Source organism: Rhea americana, unplaced genomic scaffold (genome assembly GCF_003343005.1).
Source record: "Rhea americana isolate MKP2758 unplaced genomic scaffold, rheAme1 scaffold_37, whole genome shotgun sequence".
In the NCBI taxonomy this organism is placed as follows: Eukaryota; Metazoa; Chordata; class Aves; order Rheiformes; family Rheidae; genus Rhea; species Rhea americana.
Window position 1 is genome coordinate 4,087,970 of NW_028186501.1, and position 20,157 is coordinate 4,108,126.

The following is a 20,157-nucleotide window of genomic DNA, read 5'->3' on the forward strand; positions in this document are numbered from 1 at the left end:
CGACGCGTGCACACACGCGCKCACAAGTGCACGTGTGCACATACACAAACGTGCATGCACACGCAAACATGTGCCCACACACCCGTGCACATTCTCACACACCCACTTATGYGCATACAAGCATGTGTGCACACTCGTGCACACACACATGAACACTCACACGCATGGATGCACGCGGACACGTGCACACACAGCTCTGCGCACACCTGCATGCACACACACAAGCACCTGCGTGCACACACACGGGCACACAGGTGCACGCACCTGCATGCACACCTGTGCACACACATGCATGCACACACATGCAAGCGTGCACGCACTCGCGTGTGCCGCCCCGCGGCTCCCCACGCCGAGGGGGACCGCTGCGAGAGTGGCGGTGGCGCCGGGGCCCTAACTGCCTGCGGAGGCGGGGGCAGCTCCGGGGATCCAGACRCCACGATTTCAAGCCTGAGGAGCGGTGCCCCAAGCTGGCAGCAGAGCGGAAATGCAGAACGGGGGAAAAAACAAACCAGCAAACACGGCAGCCGTGTGTTTGGGGGCATCAGCTACCGCCGGACATTCTAGTGATGTCACGAAGAAGCTTGATTTGTAGTAAGAACCACAGTGCCGGTATCCCTAGAATTTTGAAAAATTAGATATTTCAAATACTTTTAAGCAGAGAGTAGTTTTCAAATGCATCCATCTGCCCGTAGGCTTTTGTTCCCAGCTGGTGATGTTTGCTTGCAACTTTTACTTTGRTGCTCTGTAAAGGGACATCTTATAAAACCATCCAGATGCCTTCCCCCTTTGTATCAAAGGAGGCTCTTCTGCCATGACCTGTATTAAAAATAAAAAAAGGTGAGACTGCAGAATCCATAGCACTGTTTTGCAGGGCTAATACGCACGCTTTTTGCCCCGAATGACTAGCTCTGCTCTTGCCCCATGCTCGATGGTGGGACCAGGCCTCTGCCTGCTGCAAGGGAGAACGCAGGGGAGGACGGAGGGGGCCCAGCTGCATCCAAAAAGCAGGTGTAGTCACTCAAAAAGAGCTGTGAAAGCTCGGCGGTGTCCCAGTGCCCAGGAGCAGCAGGGAAGGCAGAGGAGTGTGAGGGCAGCGGCAGCAGAGCCCGGCAGCAGGTCTTGCGCCTCGGCCATGCGAGGGGTGAGGGTGACACCCCAAGGCCTGGCGCTGCAAGCTCCAGCAGCACCGAAGCACCTGTGAGTATGGCTCTTGGGGGAAAAGCAACCTCCGTGCTTTCCTTTGGGCTTTTGCTGTTGTTTTATGACTTTTCCTGCATCAGTAAAAATAAATMTTTGAAAATTATTATTGTTAATTCAGTAAAGCTGTTATGTGGCCCTGAGCCTGAGTGTAAAGACTTCAGGGTGAGGGAAAAGTCACTCAGAAGAGCTTTGCTGGGAATACTGGTTTCTGTCTGTAATGTCCTGGAGTTTGGGACAGGTAATCTTGTAAGCTGATGGCTTGTAGTGACTGTCCCTCTGGAAAGCTTTTCTGGCACGGAGGAAATACTGATTTTAAATGTGTGTATTACTGTGTGGGACTGCATGGTTATACACAGTGTGCGTGSGAGAAACGGTTGCTTCTAACAGAAGTAAAAAGTGCTTTTCTGGGCTCAAGGTTGCTTGTTTGCTTTTTAAATGTGGCAGCTGGAGCTGCTGTAAGTTTTGGTGYGTCACGAAGGGGTGGACAAACAGCGTGAGGGGAGCGCTGGCTGGAAAATGGGTTTTGGTGGTTTAGAGGCCAAGCAGTAAAACTGGAGTCTGGACAGTGCAGAAGGAGGAAGAGATTTAGTTTGGCTTAAGGAGAATGTAATTTTTTAAAAAATGTCAAAATGAAACATCTAGTTGCTTCTGACTGCATTACAACTGAAACGTGTTAATTCAGATGATGCACTTTTTATTAACCCTCTTCTTTTTTTTTTCTGCTCCTACCTCTTTCTGAAAGATGTGCTGTTTTTAAACTTGATTAGATCTTGTCAAAAGCAAATGGTAAATAACTTGTTGACCTTCTCTATCTTCCGGAATTTGGGAGTACTTTGCACTGACRAAAGTGAGCCTGTCACTGTGTGTTTAATTGAGCTGCTTTGCAGTTTGTTATACCTTAGTATTATATGTGCAATATATCTCCTAATGTTTACACTGCTCGGATACAAAAAATAAGTCTAACTGTCTGATTCTAGCCCAAATTACCCCCCTGCTAGTGCAAGTGGCTGTAGGGAGGGGACTCGGACCACTGCTCTCCATCACACTCACAGCTGAGAATCGTCTCCCTCACTATCTGTTAATGGTAATGCCCTTGGGTATAAAAAGCAAAATAAATGCACGGTGTTAAACTTCAAGCGAAGGAGCCTTCAAAAGCTCCCAAGGTGCAGGCAAACCAGAAGTGAGCAGTACGGCTCTACAAATAGATGTCGCTGGTTGGGTTTTATACCAGGAGCTGATGCGGAGGACGGGTGAATGAGGCAAGCAGGACCCAGACTGAGGAGCCGAAAATAACTCCAGCTGGAAAATCGTCAGTAATTACAAGGCCTACAGAATAGCTTAAAMTGCTATGTTAAGTCTTGAGTCTTCTAATATGTATTTTAGAGTGGCTCRAAGGTCTAAAAATGTTAGATAAATACAAAAGACTGCTCTGACTAATCAGGAGAGCAGCAGGAGAGTGGAACAGCGTGGCTGATGGAGGGCAAAGGCAGCTGCGAGCAGGTCTGCTTTCCTCGGGCCCTGGCCGAGCTCTGAGCAAGCACGTGGCCAACGACGGGAGGCAGGTTTGGCCGACGTGCCTCTGGTGGGCCTTTGCTGCACGGGTGCTGCTTTCTCTTTCAATTCAAGCATATATTAAATGTACAATAAATCCTATGCTCATAGAAAATAGTAAAATAAGTGAAGTTGTTAATTAAATGAATATACTCCTAGAATATAGACTTTTTTTATCTCTCTTGGATAAAAGCCCAAAGTATTGAATTCTTCTTTAACAGGCTTAATGTGCTGCAGGTCTTGATCCTGATTACTACTAATCTAGTGGAAATTATCTCTAATTTCTCAGGAGTCAGTGCAGCTAAACTTTGGCAAAACAGCTCCGATTTCAGAAGCTTTCTGATCCTCTTCTCAGTTTGCMCAGCAGGGTGGGAGGTTCAGGATAAGAGCAGAATCACAGAGAGAGGCATCGTTCACATGAGCTCCTTTTTACTGCATGTGTTACAGGCTTTATGTATGTACGGGTGGTTCCTATCCCAAAGAGGCTTTTTCTCCAGGAATATATATATATATACATATGTGTGTGTGTGTATACACAATATATATAACTTTCAGTCTTTGGTGTTATTTATCTTCATTAACCTGCTGGTGACCCTGCATGTGCCCTCAGCTGTGCACATGATGTGCCAGGTGTTGGGAATTTAGTTCTTAATCTGAGAACAGAAGCAACTACAACCGCAGCTGTTACCGGAAAGGGTAAAAAGCTGTTTCTATGGCTTGTAAACAACCCGAGCAGCCACAAGGTGTCAACCTCGGCCGCCGCCGGGAGCGCCGGCTCGGCGCTGGCGCCGGGCGGGCTCGGTCAGCCCAGTGCAGAGGCTCAGGTGGGAAGTTCTGGTACCTGGCTTCAAGCAGGTGGAGAAAATCCTCCCAGTTTTTTCAGAATATGGAAAATTGATTTTTTTTTTTAACTGTCTTCTTTTGTTTCCCTTTGATTTCCTTGATTATTTTACRCTGTAAGCTTCGTGCCGCTGTGTGCAGAGCGGGGTGGTCCTTGTTGCAGAAAGCTTATCCAAAAAGGCAACGAGAAAAGAGGCGTTATCAGTTCCACGTTACRGCTGCGCGTGAGGGGTGAGTCGCTGCAGACCTGGGCCCCTGTCCAGGCCTCTTGTGCAGGTTAAAACACCTTGTAATCAGCCTTTAAACAGAGGGGCTGACATTCAGCCAACTGTTTGGTTTAGCAGGACACAGATGGCACAAAGATGAAACTTTTCCTAGAGGAAGGTTGGCTTCCCGCTGGAAAGCRGCATCTTTCTGCTCCTACTTTGACTCCGTATTTCAGGGCATAGCGCTTTCCTGTGAAAGGCGATCCTGATACACCATCCTGCTCAGCAGACCTGCTCTGAGTGTGCCGGTTGACTGGATGTCGAGTTTGAGACACGGTGCTCAGCAAAGCTGTTCTGGGTGGGGAGGAGTGGCGCTTGGGTGGGGAGGAGGGGGACTTGGTGCTGTTTTTTTCCCTAAAGGTACTTGTCCCTCTTGGTTCTTGGAAACACCTGTGGTGACATTGGCAGCCTCGTTATTCTAGGGAGTTCTGGGCTGGTTTGTTTTTCTGAATGTATTTGTGAAAGTGATAAGTCCTCTAGACTTAGAGGAAGCTAAAGTAAACCCCAAGGAAAACTGTAAATGSTGCAATTATGAAAGTAGTAGAAATGGAGTATTTCTATGCATCACAATGGAGTGGGCAGTAATGAGGCAAAAATGCAGAGGGATGAAGACAAAAGACATTTCTTCCAGGATTAGAAGTGAGCTCAAAATTGCTGAAGTTTACCAAAAAAAAAAAAGCCTGTGGTAGCATTTCTTTTCCTTTAATAAGCTGCTTTTTCTGGGAGTGCTGAGTGTTCAGATGTAGCACACTTAGTGCCTAGTAACCTAACAAAGCTTTGATTGGTGGCTCTGCAGAAAGATTTTTCTTCTCCTTGTAGGTTCCTAGCCATGAAAAGACACAAAGATCAGTTGCTTCAGAATCCTTAATTAAACACAACAAAGAAGGGCAATTAGAGCTGTGTCTTGCTTCTGGCATCCAGCGAATTTTGCAAGCCTCGAATGTTTTCTTTGCCCCAAGATTTATGATGGGAATAAATCATAATTATTCCTGTAATTATCAGCTGTGAGCAAACACTAACAGGGTTTTTTTGAGGTTCTGAAGCATCTTGAAAAGGAATTCACTAACCGTTTTTGGTAGGAAGAAAAACAAAAACCACAGGCGTGGTCTTGGCCGCCTGCCTTCCTGTCATTTCATGTCATGTCATTCTTCCTGCCCAGGTTCTGTATGCTCCTGTTGAGCTGGACTCCTTCCATGTGTGTCATCAGAAGAGTCTTTGCTCAAAGAGCTGGTGATATAAATGGACAAAAGTGGTAGAAAAAYATAAGGGGAGATAAGTGCTTTACACCTGAAACATGACCCACAAATGATGAAGACAAATGCTAGCTAGTGTTGCATCTCCATCAAGTATTTCCTTCAGGGACCTCTGCTTTGTTGTGGTGGTTGGATCAAACTGCTCATACCTAGGAAGAAACAGCAATTTCTCCTCTTCACATGTTTAAGGTGCTGGTGTGCATGTGCATGTTTGTCTTTGGAAACTGGGGGCACAACCCAACCATAGTGACTGGGAACGGTAGTTGTACCAGGAGAAGGCTGGGCCGTAGGTCCCATGCTTGCTGGGAAATGGGTGGCAGGAGGGGAAAGCTCCTGAGCAGGAGTGGCAGAGCTGGCAGAAAGCCATAGACCTTGGTATACAGGGCAACATCTCCTAATAGCTCAAAGGATTTTGTGTGGGTGGTTTAGGGATGAATCTTTCTCGGGTTGTGCAGCAATTCAATTTTCTGAGCAGATGTGGTGGACAGGGCTTCTGTCAGGCTGGCTTCAGCCAGGCATCCTCTTGACTGCCAGTGCCCTTRATGTGCATGTTCTATGTTAATGTGCTAATATGACCGCACATGTGTRCTTCGAGCCAGCTTTCAAGTACTCCTCACCACAAAGCAGAGCAGCTGCATTTCCTTTGTGTTGGGGATTTCTCWTAGCCAGTTAAGGAAATGCAAAAGTCTCCTCTTTGCAGGCAGGGACAGAGAAGGGTGTTCCTAACCTTGGCAGTGATGTGTAGATGCCAATCTGATTTATAGAGAAGACAGCCCCAGGGCTGCAGAGGTGTCTCCAGCCTGTCTGTGGAGGTTATTCGTTGCCACTAGATGTCCTTTCAGCCTTGCTTTCCCTCACTGCTCCTCCACCTCCAGTGCAGCCATCTGGGCTGAGCACCGCTGGCTGTGGACCAAGCATGGCAGGGACACCAAAGGGCTCTTGGCCTTGCTTGGGGCCATAAGGAGAACAAGAAACATTGAATAAACCTTGCTGTTATAACATATGAGCCTGATAATCAGCACACTGGGTCCTTTCAAAACTCCTCCTGTCTTATGTAGGGCTAGTTAATACAAACACGGATGCTTTTGAGAGTACCCAAGCTTCTGCATCTGTGCTGGGTGTTAAATACTTTAATACCTGTAATAGTCCCTTATTCATGCTGTTATGCCAGTGTCCAGAGGCCTTGGGATTACCACACCCAGGCAGGTGATGCCTAGGCACACCGAACGTCACCTGATTGAAGTGATGGTCTAAAGAAGCAACATAGAGAGGGGGGAAATGAAAAAATCAGCTTCACAGAAGGAAGTGAAGATTTGTGCATGTGTTTAGCTCATGCCTCTTTGTGAAATGACTGCTGTGAATACATTTACAGGTGGAGTCCAAGGGTATAGGCCCAGACCCACASCCTGAATGAAGCTCTGAGCTCCTTGGCCCAGGAGGGAGGTGATGGGGTATGGCTCACTTGGGTGCTCTGATTTGCCCTTTCTGACTATAGAGGATTTTTTTTTGGGGGGGGAGGTGAGTCAGCTAAATACAGTTGCAGAAGCTGGGTGCTGTGAACACCTTTAAGTAAGTCTTTACCCGATGGGTGGGAGTACAGGAGCTGGTGCTGCATGTGTTGCATAATGCGCTGCTGCGGCTGCCTATTGCTCAGGTAACGATACTAGCAGCTCCTCTTCTCGGGTGGGTTACGTCGGGTAAAGGAATTATAGAAAGTCCTTTCTGGAGCAGTTGGCCAGAATRAGATTTGTGCTAGTTACAAGCATATCTGTGGTTCATGGGGTCTGTCCTTTCCAGGCAAACTGAGCACCCTCCAGGAAGCACTTAGTACTCTGCAGTTTGGGATCGAAGGGAAATGGAGAAGCAATAAACACAGAATACTTTTGATATCGTAAGCAAACACTATGTCAGAGAACTGCAAACAACTCCTCACAAATACTTATATATACTTCCATTTGGGACCACACACACCAACCCATTGAAAGAAGCAGATGGAAGGAGCAGAAATCCCAGCAGGAATGCTGTGAGTGGAAAACTTGGAGTGCCAGAGCTTATAGCCATGCTGGAATGAAGTAGGCATGGCTACAACTTTCAAACCTGGCTGCCTCAGCTTCTGGACCTGAAGTCCAAACTGAGCCAACAGCCAAAAGTAGTATTTCTTTTACTTCCCCCTCCACCCCAGGATGCTGAGCAATTAGAATTGGTGAAGCCTGATTCTGTGCACATCTGGATTTAAATGTGCCACTTTCTGGAAGCTGTCTTTGGGGAAAGTGACTGGTGCTTAATGGGAAGTGCATTTTGGAGAATGCAAGCTCTGCCTGAGCTTAAATAAAAGCTAGTTAAGAGCTGTTAGATTGTATGGGAGGCTCTTACCTGTTGGACAGATGCAACTCAGTCTGCCTTTGAGTGGGACTCTCAGCTGGGTAGGGCTTTCTGCAGGTGGTGGTGTTTGCTTTAGTTTTCCACAAAGGTGGATGCAAATAAGGCCAATTCTGACAATGTTGTATTAGCTCAGTGGGTGTTTATCTTGTAATGTTTTTCTCCACTTCCTGAGCAGGACTCTGGAATGACCAGGGAGAAGAAACCCCCAAAAGCTGCTCATTGCTCTGTCAGCCCTGTGCAAGTTTAGTTAGTGCAGTGAGAGCTTTCATGCAGTCTGAACATGATTAGAAAAGCTCTTCCTATATGTAGCTCACCAGCAAGGCCCCATGGCTTGATTTAAAAAGCTCTGGGGGAGCAGGGGCRTGGCAGACACCTGGAGGTGCAGGTCTGGAGAGGGAGCGAGAGCACCAAGCCATTTAACAGGCCCTCGAGCAGCTATCGCTTGTTAATAAACTTTTGGCCATTGGTGACCTAGACCGTATATGAACAAGTGAAAGGCAAGTGGTGAAAGGATCTGTAGAGCATTACTAATCCCACGTATGCTCTCACCGAAGAGGCAGGGCAGGCTTCCCTGCTGTTGTGTCCTTTCAACTGCAGCTGCTTGATTTACCCTCGCGCTCTTATTAAAATAGAACCCGATAGCGTAATTACTGGATGCAGCTGGCGATACATGATGCCGGAGGGAAGGGTGGGGAGAGGTGGGYGAGCATCGCGGGCATCATCCGCTGGGCTCGTCCGGCCAGCTCGCTCCGTCGCCGCGCCGGGCGCTCCTGGCTTTAGCGCTCCGGGAAGCTTTGTTGAAAGGTTTGCATCCCGATAACATGGTGTAGGTGCTTGAGTAAAGGCTGCGTTGCTTCCCGTGAATTCCCCTGGGATGAAGCTGAGGATTCACTGTGCCAGCAGTAGGGCTGAGGAGCCCCTAGAGCTGGCTGAGCATTTGGGCTGCTGGTGCCTGGGGAGCAGTCTGGGCTGGCTCGTGTGTGCTCAGAGCATGCCTCAGTGGCTTAGGTTTTCAATCCTAAAGTGAAGATTTACAGGCTGTATTTATGAGAGATGAGACTGTGGTCTCATGTGGCCTTGCAACCTGCAAATTTGCTAGGAAAAGCAGAACCAACCTTCAGGTTATTGCCAAATCTAGGTGGAGGAGTTGCCTATATATACAAATGCGTATGTATATRCATACTTATGTATACAGGGATAGGCATAGTGTATGTGTGTGTGTATATATATTTTAAAAACATTCTAACAGGTCATGTTTCAGTCTGCAGGAAAGCAGCTGACATTTCTAGTGTGTAACAACTACCTCTTGACCTGCTATTTCCTATTACGACTGCAGTATCACAAAGGGTGACGGATGCTCCTCCTGTTTCTGGGAACTTAAACCTGCCTGGAGCAGTGGTTGAAGAGCCTTTTAAAAACAAGCTCATTCAGTTTTTCCCTCTCTGATTTAAATCCATGTTTCCAACAGCGATTCCATTCTGAGGAAAGATTTCAGGTTAATTGAACAAAATGACTTTYTTTAGACTCTCACTACAGCAAGGAAAAAAATTGTTTGGTTTCCTTTGTGCCAACTTTCCTGGTTATTTGGATCTCGCAGCCAAACCCAAAGCTAAGCCATTTGTATGGACTATATCCTGCTAAAGTGTGAATCACTGTATTGAATTTGGGCAGCTATTATGCGCAGTATTCCCAATGAAGTGTTAACCACATCTTGTGCAATTGTATCAACATTTTTCCAGGAAATACATTGCCTAGTAGCAGTTAAATAAATAAACTTTCTTGAAGTTGGTTGGTATGTTGAAATCAAGTCTTCTCAATGAAGAACTACTGGTTTTGTTAAAGTATGAGTCAAGAAATGACTCTACTGCGTTTCCCTTGCGTGTGGCCCGAGGGGTGAACGCAACGTGCTGATGGAGTCACGGGTCCAGGCGGAGCGTGCGGCTGAGACGGGAGACCCTGCTCAGCTTTGCCCTGGGTGAGCCTGGCAATCTGCACCCGCGTGCAAAGTGGGAATGCCCTAACRTATATTAGGGCCTATCCTCCTCAATATTAATTACTGGGAACTATTGCACTTGGTAAAACTGAGCAAATGTCAGCTGGATGGTGGTGAGGGGGCAGCTCSAGTAGCCCATGGGTCTGAGTTTGCCTGTGGTTCATGTGCCCAGTCTAAGGCGGTGGTTTGGAGTTGATATTCTCAGGTGCTTAATTTGTTAAATATCCTGGGATCTTTTTAAAGCTTTTTAATAAAAAGAACCCAAAGTTTTTAGCTCCATATTTATGCAGAATGTGAAAATATTTGGAAATCTAATAGCTGTTTCTCCTTCAGCTCTGCTGCACTGTTAGCTCAGTAAGTAGGCAGGTCTCCTAAGGAATTTATTTCTGCTGTTACTGAGTAGAAAACATCTCCTTCAAGGGCTGATATCTGATATTCCAGCACTTCAGGAATAGGCACATGCCAAAAAGTAGACCTATGGAAGGAAATTAATTTTTTCTTCCTGCCTCCCCCATATGCGGCCGTGTGAAAAACATGATGAGCGGCACGGCACATCCACTGTGTATCGCAGAGGGAGCAGCGTGCCCCTCTCCACACGGAAACCACCTGAGCCGGAGAAACCCCTCCAGCCGAGGCCGGGCGTTGCCTGGGCTTATCCTGCGGCCGGCTGTTGGGAGAGCCGCGCTGACCGCCGGCAGCCTGAGGCAGCGCTGGGAGCAGCAGGGACAGGAGAGGGATGCTGCTCGGAGGACGCCAGGCGGCTTTACCGTRTTGAAACTCTTGCAGGTTTTCGTTCCGATCCGTTACTTTCCTTTCAGCTGAGCAGGGCGCGGGGCGTTTTGACGGGYCGCGCGTGGGAATCCCGCGTTAGTGCGCTGACGCCGCGGGAGCGGTGCGGGTTGTCTRGGAACCGCGTCGCTGTCTTGCTGCGCGCGAAAGCTTCGGGCAGCGGCAGAAACCGCAGTGGAAGAGGTGGGCGAGACTGGGACTTCTTTGTTGCCTGACTTCCACCGAGCAGCCTTGCCTAATTTAACTGGGAGCTTATAAATCATGTCATTTTATTTGCCTTTTATATACGGATGTGGGGTGGTTGACCTACATTTATTTAACATAACACTAGACTAGTGGCTATATGCAATGTGGCGTAGCTGCTTTTTACGTAGTAAGATTCCTCAGTATCTGGGTACAGTCCAAATCCTAAAATGAGAAAGTGTTAAACAGAACCAGAATAACACTTTCTAATCCCAATRGGAGGAAGTAGCCGTGTCCCTACACCAGCTTCTCTGATACAGTGTTTTCCCAAAACCAATTCAGCCACCAAAAAAAAAAAAAAAACCACCATTAGCAATAGCCGGAGTTTTGTGATGGTTTGAGAAAACTTAAGTGCGCTTGCCAGCTTTTTTTARATATATTTTTATTACTTTTTTCATTTGTCTTAGAAATATGAAATCTGCATGCAACCTTCTAAATATTTCAAACATTTAAATAGCATATGATAATTTAGCAGTACAGTACATCATACAGAAAGATAATATAGGGAGACTTCCTATAGTATATTTACAAATGAAAAGGTAGTTTTGTTATTAAAAAGAGGAATGCACTGCTTAACATTGAAGTATTACATTCAAAATAATGAATATGTTGTATTGTGGCTAAAACACATAGATATTTGTTTACCCTATTTTTCATAAAAAGGTACCTTTTAAAGGTTTTTTGCTACAAATCTAGGAAATCATACACAATAGTCTTGAAGCTTAAAAYGTCTCAGTACTGAAGCTGCAGACTTTCCGTAAGAACTTCAAGTGGAGGAAAAGAACAAGCGTTTTTTTTTCTTAGTAATAAAAACGACCTAGAAATGCTTTCTAGTGTGCCCAGCGTTAAAGGGAACACGCGGCGCGCTTCGTCCTGCAGTGAGACCCCCGGCCGGGGCAGAAGCGCGGTCCGTGCCCCTCCGCCAGCGCGCCGGAGACCTCCTCTGCGGAGCGGCAGCCCGCGGCCTCCCGGACGCGGCCCGCGCGGCGCGCCGGTCTTTGGTCCCCGCTTCGCCCCGCTGCAGCCGAGGCTGCAAACGCGGCAAACGGCCACGGCACCGAAGCTCTCCCGGCGCGAGAGGGTGAGGGACGCAAGCGTGTGATACCTTTACGGACAGCGGTGTTTGCCTGATGAGCTTATAAAGCTCGATTGCAGTCGTAGTGAAGTATGACTGAATAACAATAATAATAATAAAAAAAACTCTTTAAAATGAGAAGCGTGAGTTTTCCCAGTCTCAGTAGAAAGCAGACAGGTATGAAATCTGAAGAGCGAGAGATGCTTATGAAATCTGGAAGCCTTTTGCACACGGCTATAAAATGTAAAAACTGACCCTTGGTAAAAAGTGCTTTATAATAATATAGAATTTGTGTCTTGTGTCTGTGAGAAATAATTTTCTGCAGAGCCCAGTCCTACGTCAGTCAGTCTGGTCTGTTCCTCGTGCTGTTTCCTTCTACTCTTCATAAACCCTGGAAAGGAGGAAAGCCAAGAGCAAGCTGTTTTTAAGCTAGCTTAACAAGGAGTGGAACAGCCCCCTCCCAGATGATTTAAAAACTAGAAGATGAATTTTTAACCTTAGCATAAGTAAATTGAAGTAAGTTACTGACTTGAGCAGAGTCGCAAGGCTCGTAGCTGCGACGTGGGTCGGAGCAGGGGCTCTGAGCTCGCCTTCTCGGCTCCTTTTGGGGCTGCGTGGAGTAACGAGCCCACTGTGCTCAGGATTACAGGGATGTATAAGATTAGGAAATCTGCATCCAGTAATACACGTTAACCCCTGGAAAAATCCCTACCTCATATACAAATGTTAAAAGATGTCATGAGCTGCACATTTGAATTGGAATATGCTCTATATTCAGACTATCTGGCATGTTTTGAATAATATTAATCTGTTTTGCATCTTGAGAAGACAACCTGACAATACTATTTTCCATAAAACTGCTGAAAAATCCTAGCTGTACAGGCTCTCCAGGCAAGAGCAGTCTTCCCCTGCACAGGGAAGATGAGGAGCAATGCTATTTTGGGGAAGAGATGCGCGTTTGTGCTGCACTTGACTTTAAATAAAAGCCCTTGGCTTTTCCTGAGGAGCAATTCAGTGCACAGGTTTGGCACAGCTAGCACTGAAGGCATTGACAGATTGTTTATTTTTTTGTGAGGACTTGTATTAAAATTGTTCTTTGCCTGAAATAGTCACTTGCTGCTGTGTGATCGCAACAAGCCTCGCGGGTAGCAGTTTCCCTGGCAGTCCCTTGCTGCAGAGGGGTGTGATGATGGACGGAAGAGGCCAGGAGAGGAGCAGCAACCCTCTTTGGGTCTCCTGGCCCTTAGAGAGGCCTCTGTCACACACAACATGAAACTTCCTCCAGCTCTGAAGCTGGAAGGGATTTCCTGAAGCTGGGGGCTAACTGTGTGCTGCTTTTATTAAGGCAACTGCTATAGGAAATGCAGTTGTGAACGCTGCAAACACAGGGAAATGGTAGAGAATTTGCAAAATTGCAGAGGGGAAATGCAGGAGAGGCTTAGGGCTGGACAGAGGCAAGAAGTAAAATGCAAAGGGTTGCATTGCCCCTGGTTTGCATGCTCCAGGCTGGCAGCCAAAGCCATGGTCCCCCCAACCCGGCTGGGGCTGGGCTCACGGTCCCTTCTCTGCTTCTCCTTTCTCCTGGCCACCTCTGCAGCACAGTCCCCTGTCCCCTCCTTGGGATGGCAGAGAGGTCTTGAGCTGGCGAAGAACATAGAGAGGCGCCTGGTCCTGTGCTGCGGCCGGTGGCTCGGCCAGGACATGCTCCATGCAAAGGCTCTTTCCTGGATGTTGGTTAATGCTGGTTCTCGTGTGGATGGTCTCCCCATGGATGGGTCTGGAAGGCTTCCTGCAGCGCCAGGTGCTTCCTGGAGGGCTGACAAGGCTGTGCTCGGGCACCTGAGTCTGAGACATGGCCCCGGACCCAGTGCCAAGGTTGACTTCTCATTGCATCTCCCAGGGCATGTTTATGCTCCAAATAAAATACCCTTAATTCTTCCTGAAATCTTGAAGTGCCCAGTTATGGACTGAAGGAAGCTAGATCATTCCTACCTCGCTGCCTCGGTTCTTCTATGGATTATTTCTCCTCAGATTTGCTGAAAGATTTACCCCAATATTCCAGGGACTTAAAAGGCTCAGAAGAAACACCTGATCCCTCCGGGAGGTGATGGGAGTTGGGCAGCTCCCCTTAGTTAAGGATGGAAATAACACCATCAGGAATTCGTGTTTCTCTTTTAGTTATGTCTGGCTTGTATTTATTTAAAAAAAAAGTGAACAAAGCCTCTTCTTGCAAGGGAGAAGATGGCAGTGCATCTTAGCAGCAAGTTGCTGTTATTTTGAGAATGATACGATGGTTAAAACTGGCAGAGATCTGTTGTCAGGAATTGAAGATTTTGAGATGCTATGGTTAAAATGTGTGACATGAAGTAGGGCTGTGTCTTCCCAGCTCCAGCTATCTTACACATGACCATGGAAGTAATTTAGCTTTTTATCCCGGCTTTTTAACCGTAAAAGGAAGGTGAGCATGTGTAAGTAACTGAGAACATCAGCTGACAAACAATTTAACAGAAAGTAATTATTATTTATAGCCGAAACAGCCTAATCCTGAGCTCTGCATGTGGAGGGAAAGAAACTACATCAAGAATGTCTACTTATAATTGCAGCTTAGGAATGAAATAAGTCCTCGGTGCTGAATGGCGCATTTGTAGTATGTAAAATAGGGAGTCTAAGTCTGAACACCATTAGCTGTCTAGCTTGCCACCAAGGCTTTCCCCTCATGCAGAGGTCATTTAACACAGACCCTCGGGTGGTATGTTGATCAGCAATGAGGGATGTTGGCTTTTGCAGTCCGGCACGGTCACGGCAGCAGCCCTGGCGACTGAGCCGTCCGGCGGGAAGCGCTGGCGGCGAGGACGGACCTGGCTCCGTGCTCCGCCCGTGGAGAGCGAGCGAGGTCCCGCCGCGCGGACGGGTGCTTACCTGCCTTTCTCCTTCCATACTCTGTACCACTTCAGCAGCCGCACCGTGTTCTGGCGCTTGGGGTTCAGGCAGTGCTGCTGCTCGCCTCGGACCCGCGTCCACAAAGTCACGCTGCAACGGGGAGAGAGCGCCGGTTACGGGGGTCGCGGGAAGGAACCCGCCTTCGTTCATCAGCGGGTTTGCTTGTTCAAAAGCCCGGGGGATATGCCTTGCTCTTATTCCAGGTAACTCAACCAAAAAAAAGGGGGGGGGGAGTCTTGAGACTCTTACTTCGGGCAGCAATGGAAGGACTTTTGTGCTGCGTTTTATGGGAGGTGTCTGTGTTTGCTGTAATAATGTTGGAACAGATCTTCAGCTGTTATGAATCAGTACAACTCTGCGGACAATATAGCACTGTGCTAAGTTATACCAGATGAAGCCTACCAGCTATTTTTAATCGGTGGGTTTGTTCTGCTGTTTGTTAGATATTCTTCTTTTGAGTTTAATAGCTGATTTAATTAGAGTTCATTCAGGCAGCTACAAAATCTTTGCACAAGGAGATGGTTTCCTTAAAATCAAGTGCTGCATCCAAGAGAAAAGATTAGATCTGCGTATTCTGTGTGTGTGTGTGGTCAGCAATATTTTAATGCTTGCATGTGACAAGCTTCTGGATGGCCCAAAGGGCTGGCTCTGAGCACGTCAGGGCAGGCAGACCTCAAACATCCACAGACCAGTCCGTTTCTGCTGTCCTTACCAGCAGCCGTAGGCTTTGCGTCCCTCCTTGCTAGGTGTGCTGGGAGGCAAAACGTGGCAGAGGTCTTCCATCTGTGTAGGCTTCCTCCCAGTACGCTTAATGATGCCATCTCTGTTAAGCACTAGTTGGTCTTGCAAGAACCAGGCTATGAGAAATCTGGCACGGCTCCCCAAGAGAATGGCTTTTCAGAGAAGTCAAAATTGCTATTACTTCTCAGGGCTCAAAATCAACAGGTTTTCTATTTTTATTATATTGTGATTAACCCTCCCTCTTTTTTATTGGAACAGCTCACTTTCTAGAAATACTATCCATAGTAGGGAAACAATTTTCAGTTTAACTAAAATACTACAGCGGAATTCTTAAAATACTGCTAGAAACCTCAGGAAAATGACAGCAGTACCCAGACGTATCTGCTCGTACTTACGGGGCTTCTTCTGTGACTTGGCTTGAAAGGTGGCTCCTCACCTCTAATACGAAGTGCCTTGCAATCACTTTCAGCTCACACTATTCACCGTGTGCAGGACCATGCCTCACTCTTTCCTCAGAGGTGAAATGCTCTAAGGTGCTAGCATAAGCTTAGCTAAGGGTCTTGCTATGCTTTTTCCGGTGTTGTACAATGTGCCTTTCCATTCAATTAACCTTCTTCCCTGCTCTGCTTCTCCACTCCATCTCCAACAGGTCTAAATTAACATCACTGAAAGATGAGGCATTACTTCCTGTGTTATTTTTTGGGAGCCAGAGGCCCTTTCCCCAAAGCTTAGGAGAGCTGTGCAAGGCCTCCARAAGTCTATATGGCTGCAGGTATCAGGAAGGGATGGTCACTGTTCAAACCTGCAGATCACCTCTACTTCAAAGGTGTTCTTAGCCAGCTCCTCTGGGGATCAGTGTGTAAGTGAGAAAGGAAGTTTTCCTGTAGCTTTGAACAGGAGCGAAAAACCCAAGCCTCTATCAAAGGCACAAGGCAYGCAAGTTTTAAGGAACTGGAGATCAGTGCAAAGTTCTTCATCCAGCAGCTACCTTCTCAACTGTGGGTATTCATGCTTGTAGGTAGTGTCTGATGCCAGAACCTGGCTTGAGTTTCTCCTTTGATACAGTGTAGAGGGTTGTTTCCAGAAAGTGATGGACAAACTAAATCACAGGGAGGCGCAGAAATGCTCCTACAAAGCAGCAAACCCTGATTTTGCACCAGAAGTGAATAAGACACTTCTGGATTTATCTAACCAGGAGAAGATGCRTGGTGTGCTTTTTAAGGGAGAGATGGGGCTTTTCTAGGGGTGARAGGCACTGCTCTGACGCCAGGCATAGCTTTTATGCTATTGATGCTCTATCACTTTTTCTGGTCTCTGGGTGAAGAAATATGGAAATAACAGTTTTTTTAGATTTCCTTGTGCCATGGGCATGCTGCCCACTTGTTAGGCAGACAAACTCTTATACGCCTAAGAGTAGTTGCTGTGGGAGCTGATATCCCAAACAAGGAGTTGCCTGGATGAATTGCAAGGAGATCTCCAGGGATGGAGAAGTGGCTGAAGCCTCAGTGCTCTTGTCCCTGCTGCACTCCCTCTTGCAGGATTCCTGTGTCCTGTATCCAGCTCAGCCGATCTCACCCGACAGCTCTCCCAGGGCTACGTGTAGGGGSAGAGGGTGGTTTTGAATCCTTTCAGGCAGAAAGAATTAAACCCCCCTCCTATTTCCTACCTCTTTTCYTCACTGGGGAGTGGGGCATGACTACTGCCTGGTGGAGCAGAGCATGAATCTTCATAGGTTTTGACTAGACCAAGGACTCAAATTTAGCTGCCTCTTACCTAGGACTGTGGTTTTTCCTGGGAGGTTATATCCTAAGGTGAATTCCTTCCTAAATTGCATCTGTGTACCTGTGTCTTCTGTGCTGAACATAACTTATCTTCCACCCATATGGAAAGATGTGAGCTTTTGAGGAGAGTAGGAGGACAGTAAGCTTCTTGAACTCATTCTAAACAATTGCTCTGGTAACAAAAACTCAGTTGCAGGAATTCAGCTCTTCTATGCTTTGTCCAGAGACTCCTGCGTCAGTCGATTCTCCCAATATTAATTAAAACTTGYTTTCAGTGCTGATTTCAGACTGCACTATGGTAGCCTGGAAAGGCACTGATGCCAGTGCACGAGCCTTTCCCTGCCCTAGCCCCCATGGGTGCAAGCAGGAGTAATCTTTCCCAGCAATGTGAGACCTGTGGGGCRGCTCTGCCCCAGGAGTTGGGTGCAAACCCAGAGCATCTCCCTTCTCCTGAACTGCATTACTCCAAACTTGCATAGCTGTCCAGAAAGTCCAGCTGGAACAGCAACCTGCTCGCGGAAGGCGTTTGGGCACAGGCTGAAGCAGTTTGTATGCTTTCTGACTTTCCGATTGAAAGTGAAAAGTTGCGTTAATGAGGTTTAYTTTATCCCCATGCATTCCCCTCCCTCTCAGCCACCAAGCCTGGCCCAGCTGCTTTTCAGCAGATGTCTCTCCTAGACCTAGCCTCGGAAAGCCCGTTATTGTTTTTCTGACAACGCTTTCCCATCCAGCTTCTGCTGGCATCCTGCTCTGGGGGGAACATGCTCCTGCTTGCTTCCTAGACAACAGTTGAGCCTTCCAGGCACAGAGGGAAACCTCGAGCAGCAAATTCTTCAATTGCTTTTATGCTGCTGCAGTGCTTCCGCTGCTTTTGTTAAGGCCAAGTGATTGACATGAGATAGGAAGAACTGCTGGGCTGCACCCACTGAATGAGCATTAGGGTGCCYTTTCTGGGGAGGGCCCGATGCAGATATCGGTGCTGCGTCACCTGGGGCTCCTTCCCAGGTGGAGAGCAAAGTGTYGGTGATTCAATCCCCTGCAAGAGGTCAGTGCTGTTTGTTTAAAATGTTTGCTTGACATGTTTGTGCCCGAATGGCTGGTGTGGGATCAGAAGAGCTAGTGCCCCCCTGTTTCATATTTGTGCTATTCAAAGGTCAAAGCAAACAAAGTAAAACTGCAGCAGGCTGATTCCTGGGACTGGTTTGGACAGGGGTGCTCTGAGTGCAGGTTATCTGTTGRGTCGCTGCTGGATGATTCTGGCCCCAAAGGGATGGGTGTGATGTTCCCYGGGCTAAATACCGGTCTTGGTTATGCTGGTGTAAACCTGGAGGGTCTCGAGTGAGGCCAGCACATTCTGTCCCTGCTCCACCTGCCAAGTCCGGCTGCTCATTTCGGAGRGGGCAGGATCAGTGCCTCCTCGTTTGTGCTGAGAGCAGAGTCTCCCTTGAGACCCATTTTCCCCTCTTAGATGACAGAGTTGGGTGTAGGTCTTGCTGGCTGATCCGCCCTTCAGGGCCTTACTCGGTCCCGTGGGCTGGCTGGCGGTTTGCATGCAATCTTAACAAATCCAGAATGGGACAGGAGAAAAAAAAAAATCACAGATCACCCATAYTTGAGATGATAGAGGGGAAAAACACGCTTCTCTTGAACCTGTCACCAGCGAGGCCAAAAATCCCCATGCCTGCCTCATTCCAGCTTATTGGTGCCTCTCTTGAGGTTTCGCCGCAGTGTTAGTCACCGCTTTGCAGCGAGGCTCGGAGGAATGAATGTATTTTCTCGTGCACTAGGTAATCCTCTGACATTTCAGAGGATTTGCTTTGGCACAGCACAGGCAAAAATTAGACTGGTTAGGATAACTCTTCCTTGCAGAAACCACTGTGGACCAAATCCTGCTCTTGGTCTCACTCTGCACATCCCAAATAACTTGAGTAAATTCTTCTGGAYTTCATATTGGGCAGCTCAGAGTACGATTTGATCCCTATCTCCAGTTGAACTAATAATTAGTCTTTGGTTATTATATATACACACACACAGTTTCATAAATATTTCTTTGAGTAGGCAACTATATTGAAAAATTATAGCTGGGTTTTTGATCAGAGTTACACTTACTACATCTAATATAGCAAATAATTATTGCAGGAAATTAGTATACCGGGACACGATAAAACCAAAGAGCAAAGAAGGAACTCRCAATTTAAGGTAATGCAACTGAACAGATAAAGCAAAAAAGCAAAAAATGCAGGAAAACTTACATAATCATTTCTTCCACGCAGAAGGGGTACCTTGGCTTTATTTCCAGCTTCCGTACGTTAGAGAATCTTATTTTAGGACCTTTTCTTGAACATTTGCACTTTACTCCTACAAGAGAAAGCAGTTACTCATGCGCCTGCAAAGCCTCCTGCATACCAAGTGTCCCTTCCCTGCTAGCACATGTCTGCGTACGAATGTCAGTTTGATCTTGTAAGCTGTGGCAGAAAAAGCTGAATTCTGTAATGCTGTAGAGCTTAAAGGTAATATTTTCTCTTATTTCCCACCCCCCCCCCACAAAAAAATACAGTAACTCCCTGAGAAACGTTTTAGTGCCGCATACATTCTGAGACTTAGCCAATATTACAGCTTTTTAAAGTGCACCTGCTGTGATTAAATGTAATTATTTTTAACAAAAGCCAAAGGAGAGAATCAGAACTTGCTAAGAATTGCATTTGCCTGTTCAGCTTTCCTTTCTCATTTCACTTGTCTCTCACTTAATTTGTAGGACTTTAAGTCACACTTGTGATTTTTTTTTTTCTTTCTTCTCGGGGTGCTACGATGCCTTCTCAGCCATATGAAAGCTTTTCTTTTTTTTTGGCCATCATTTATATGCGTAAGAAAATACAAGCTGGTAAATTCAGTGAAATCCATGCTAACGCATCAAACTAAACTCTGCTCTGTTTTCCGTGGGAGCTGTCTCCGGTCTAAAGGAGACAGCCCAAGCGCGCAGCCACCGCGCTGCGGTCTCTCTTCCAGTAGATCTCGGCTATGCGGCTAGCAGCAGGGGGACAGCGCTGCCTCCCTTACCGAGAAGCTCGCCGGAGCCCGCACGCCGGAGCCCGCAGGCCGGAGC

The 20,157-nt window shown here is 47.2% G+C and overlaps 1 protein-coding gene across 1 annotated transcript in view; it reads right to left on the reverse strand.

The window, feature by feature from the left end:
* Positions 1–10,925: 10,925 nt before the first annotated feature.
* The window catches only part of CXCL14 (C-X-C motif chemokine ligand 14), a 12,064-nt gene continuing 2,832 nt past the window's right edge, over positions 10,926–20,157 (reverse strand). The window contains exons 2-4 of the mRNA XM_085312673.1: positions 19,307–19,427; positions 14,512–14,622; positions 10,926–11,983 (exon numbers count right to left, since the gene is read on the reverse strand). Of these exons, the coding sequence (XP_085168799.1) occupies positions 11,968–11,983; positions 14,512–14,622; positions 19,307–19,427 (248 nt within the window). The 3' untranslated portion in view covers positions 10,926–11,967. The remainder of the gene's footprint in view (positions 11,984–14,511; positions 14,623–19,306; positions 19,428–20,157) is intronic.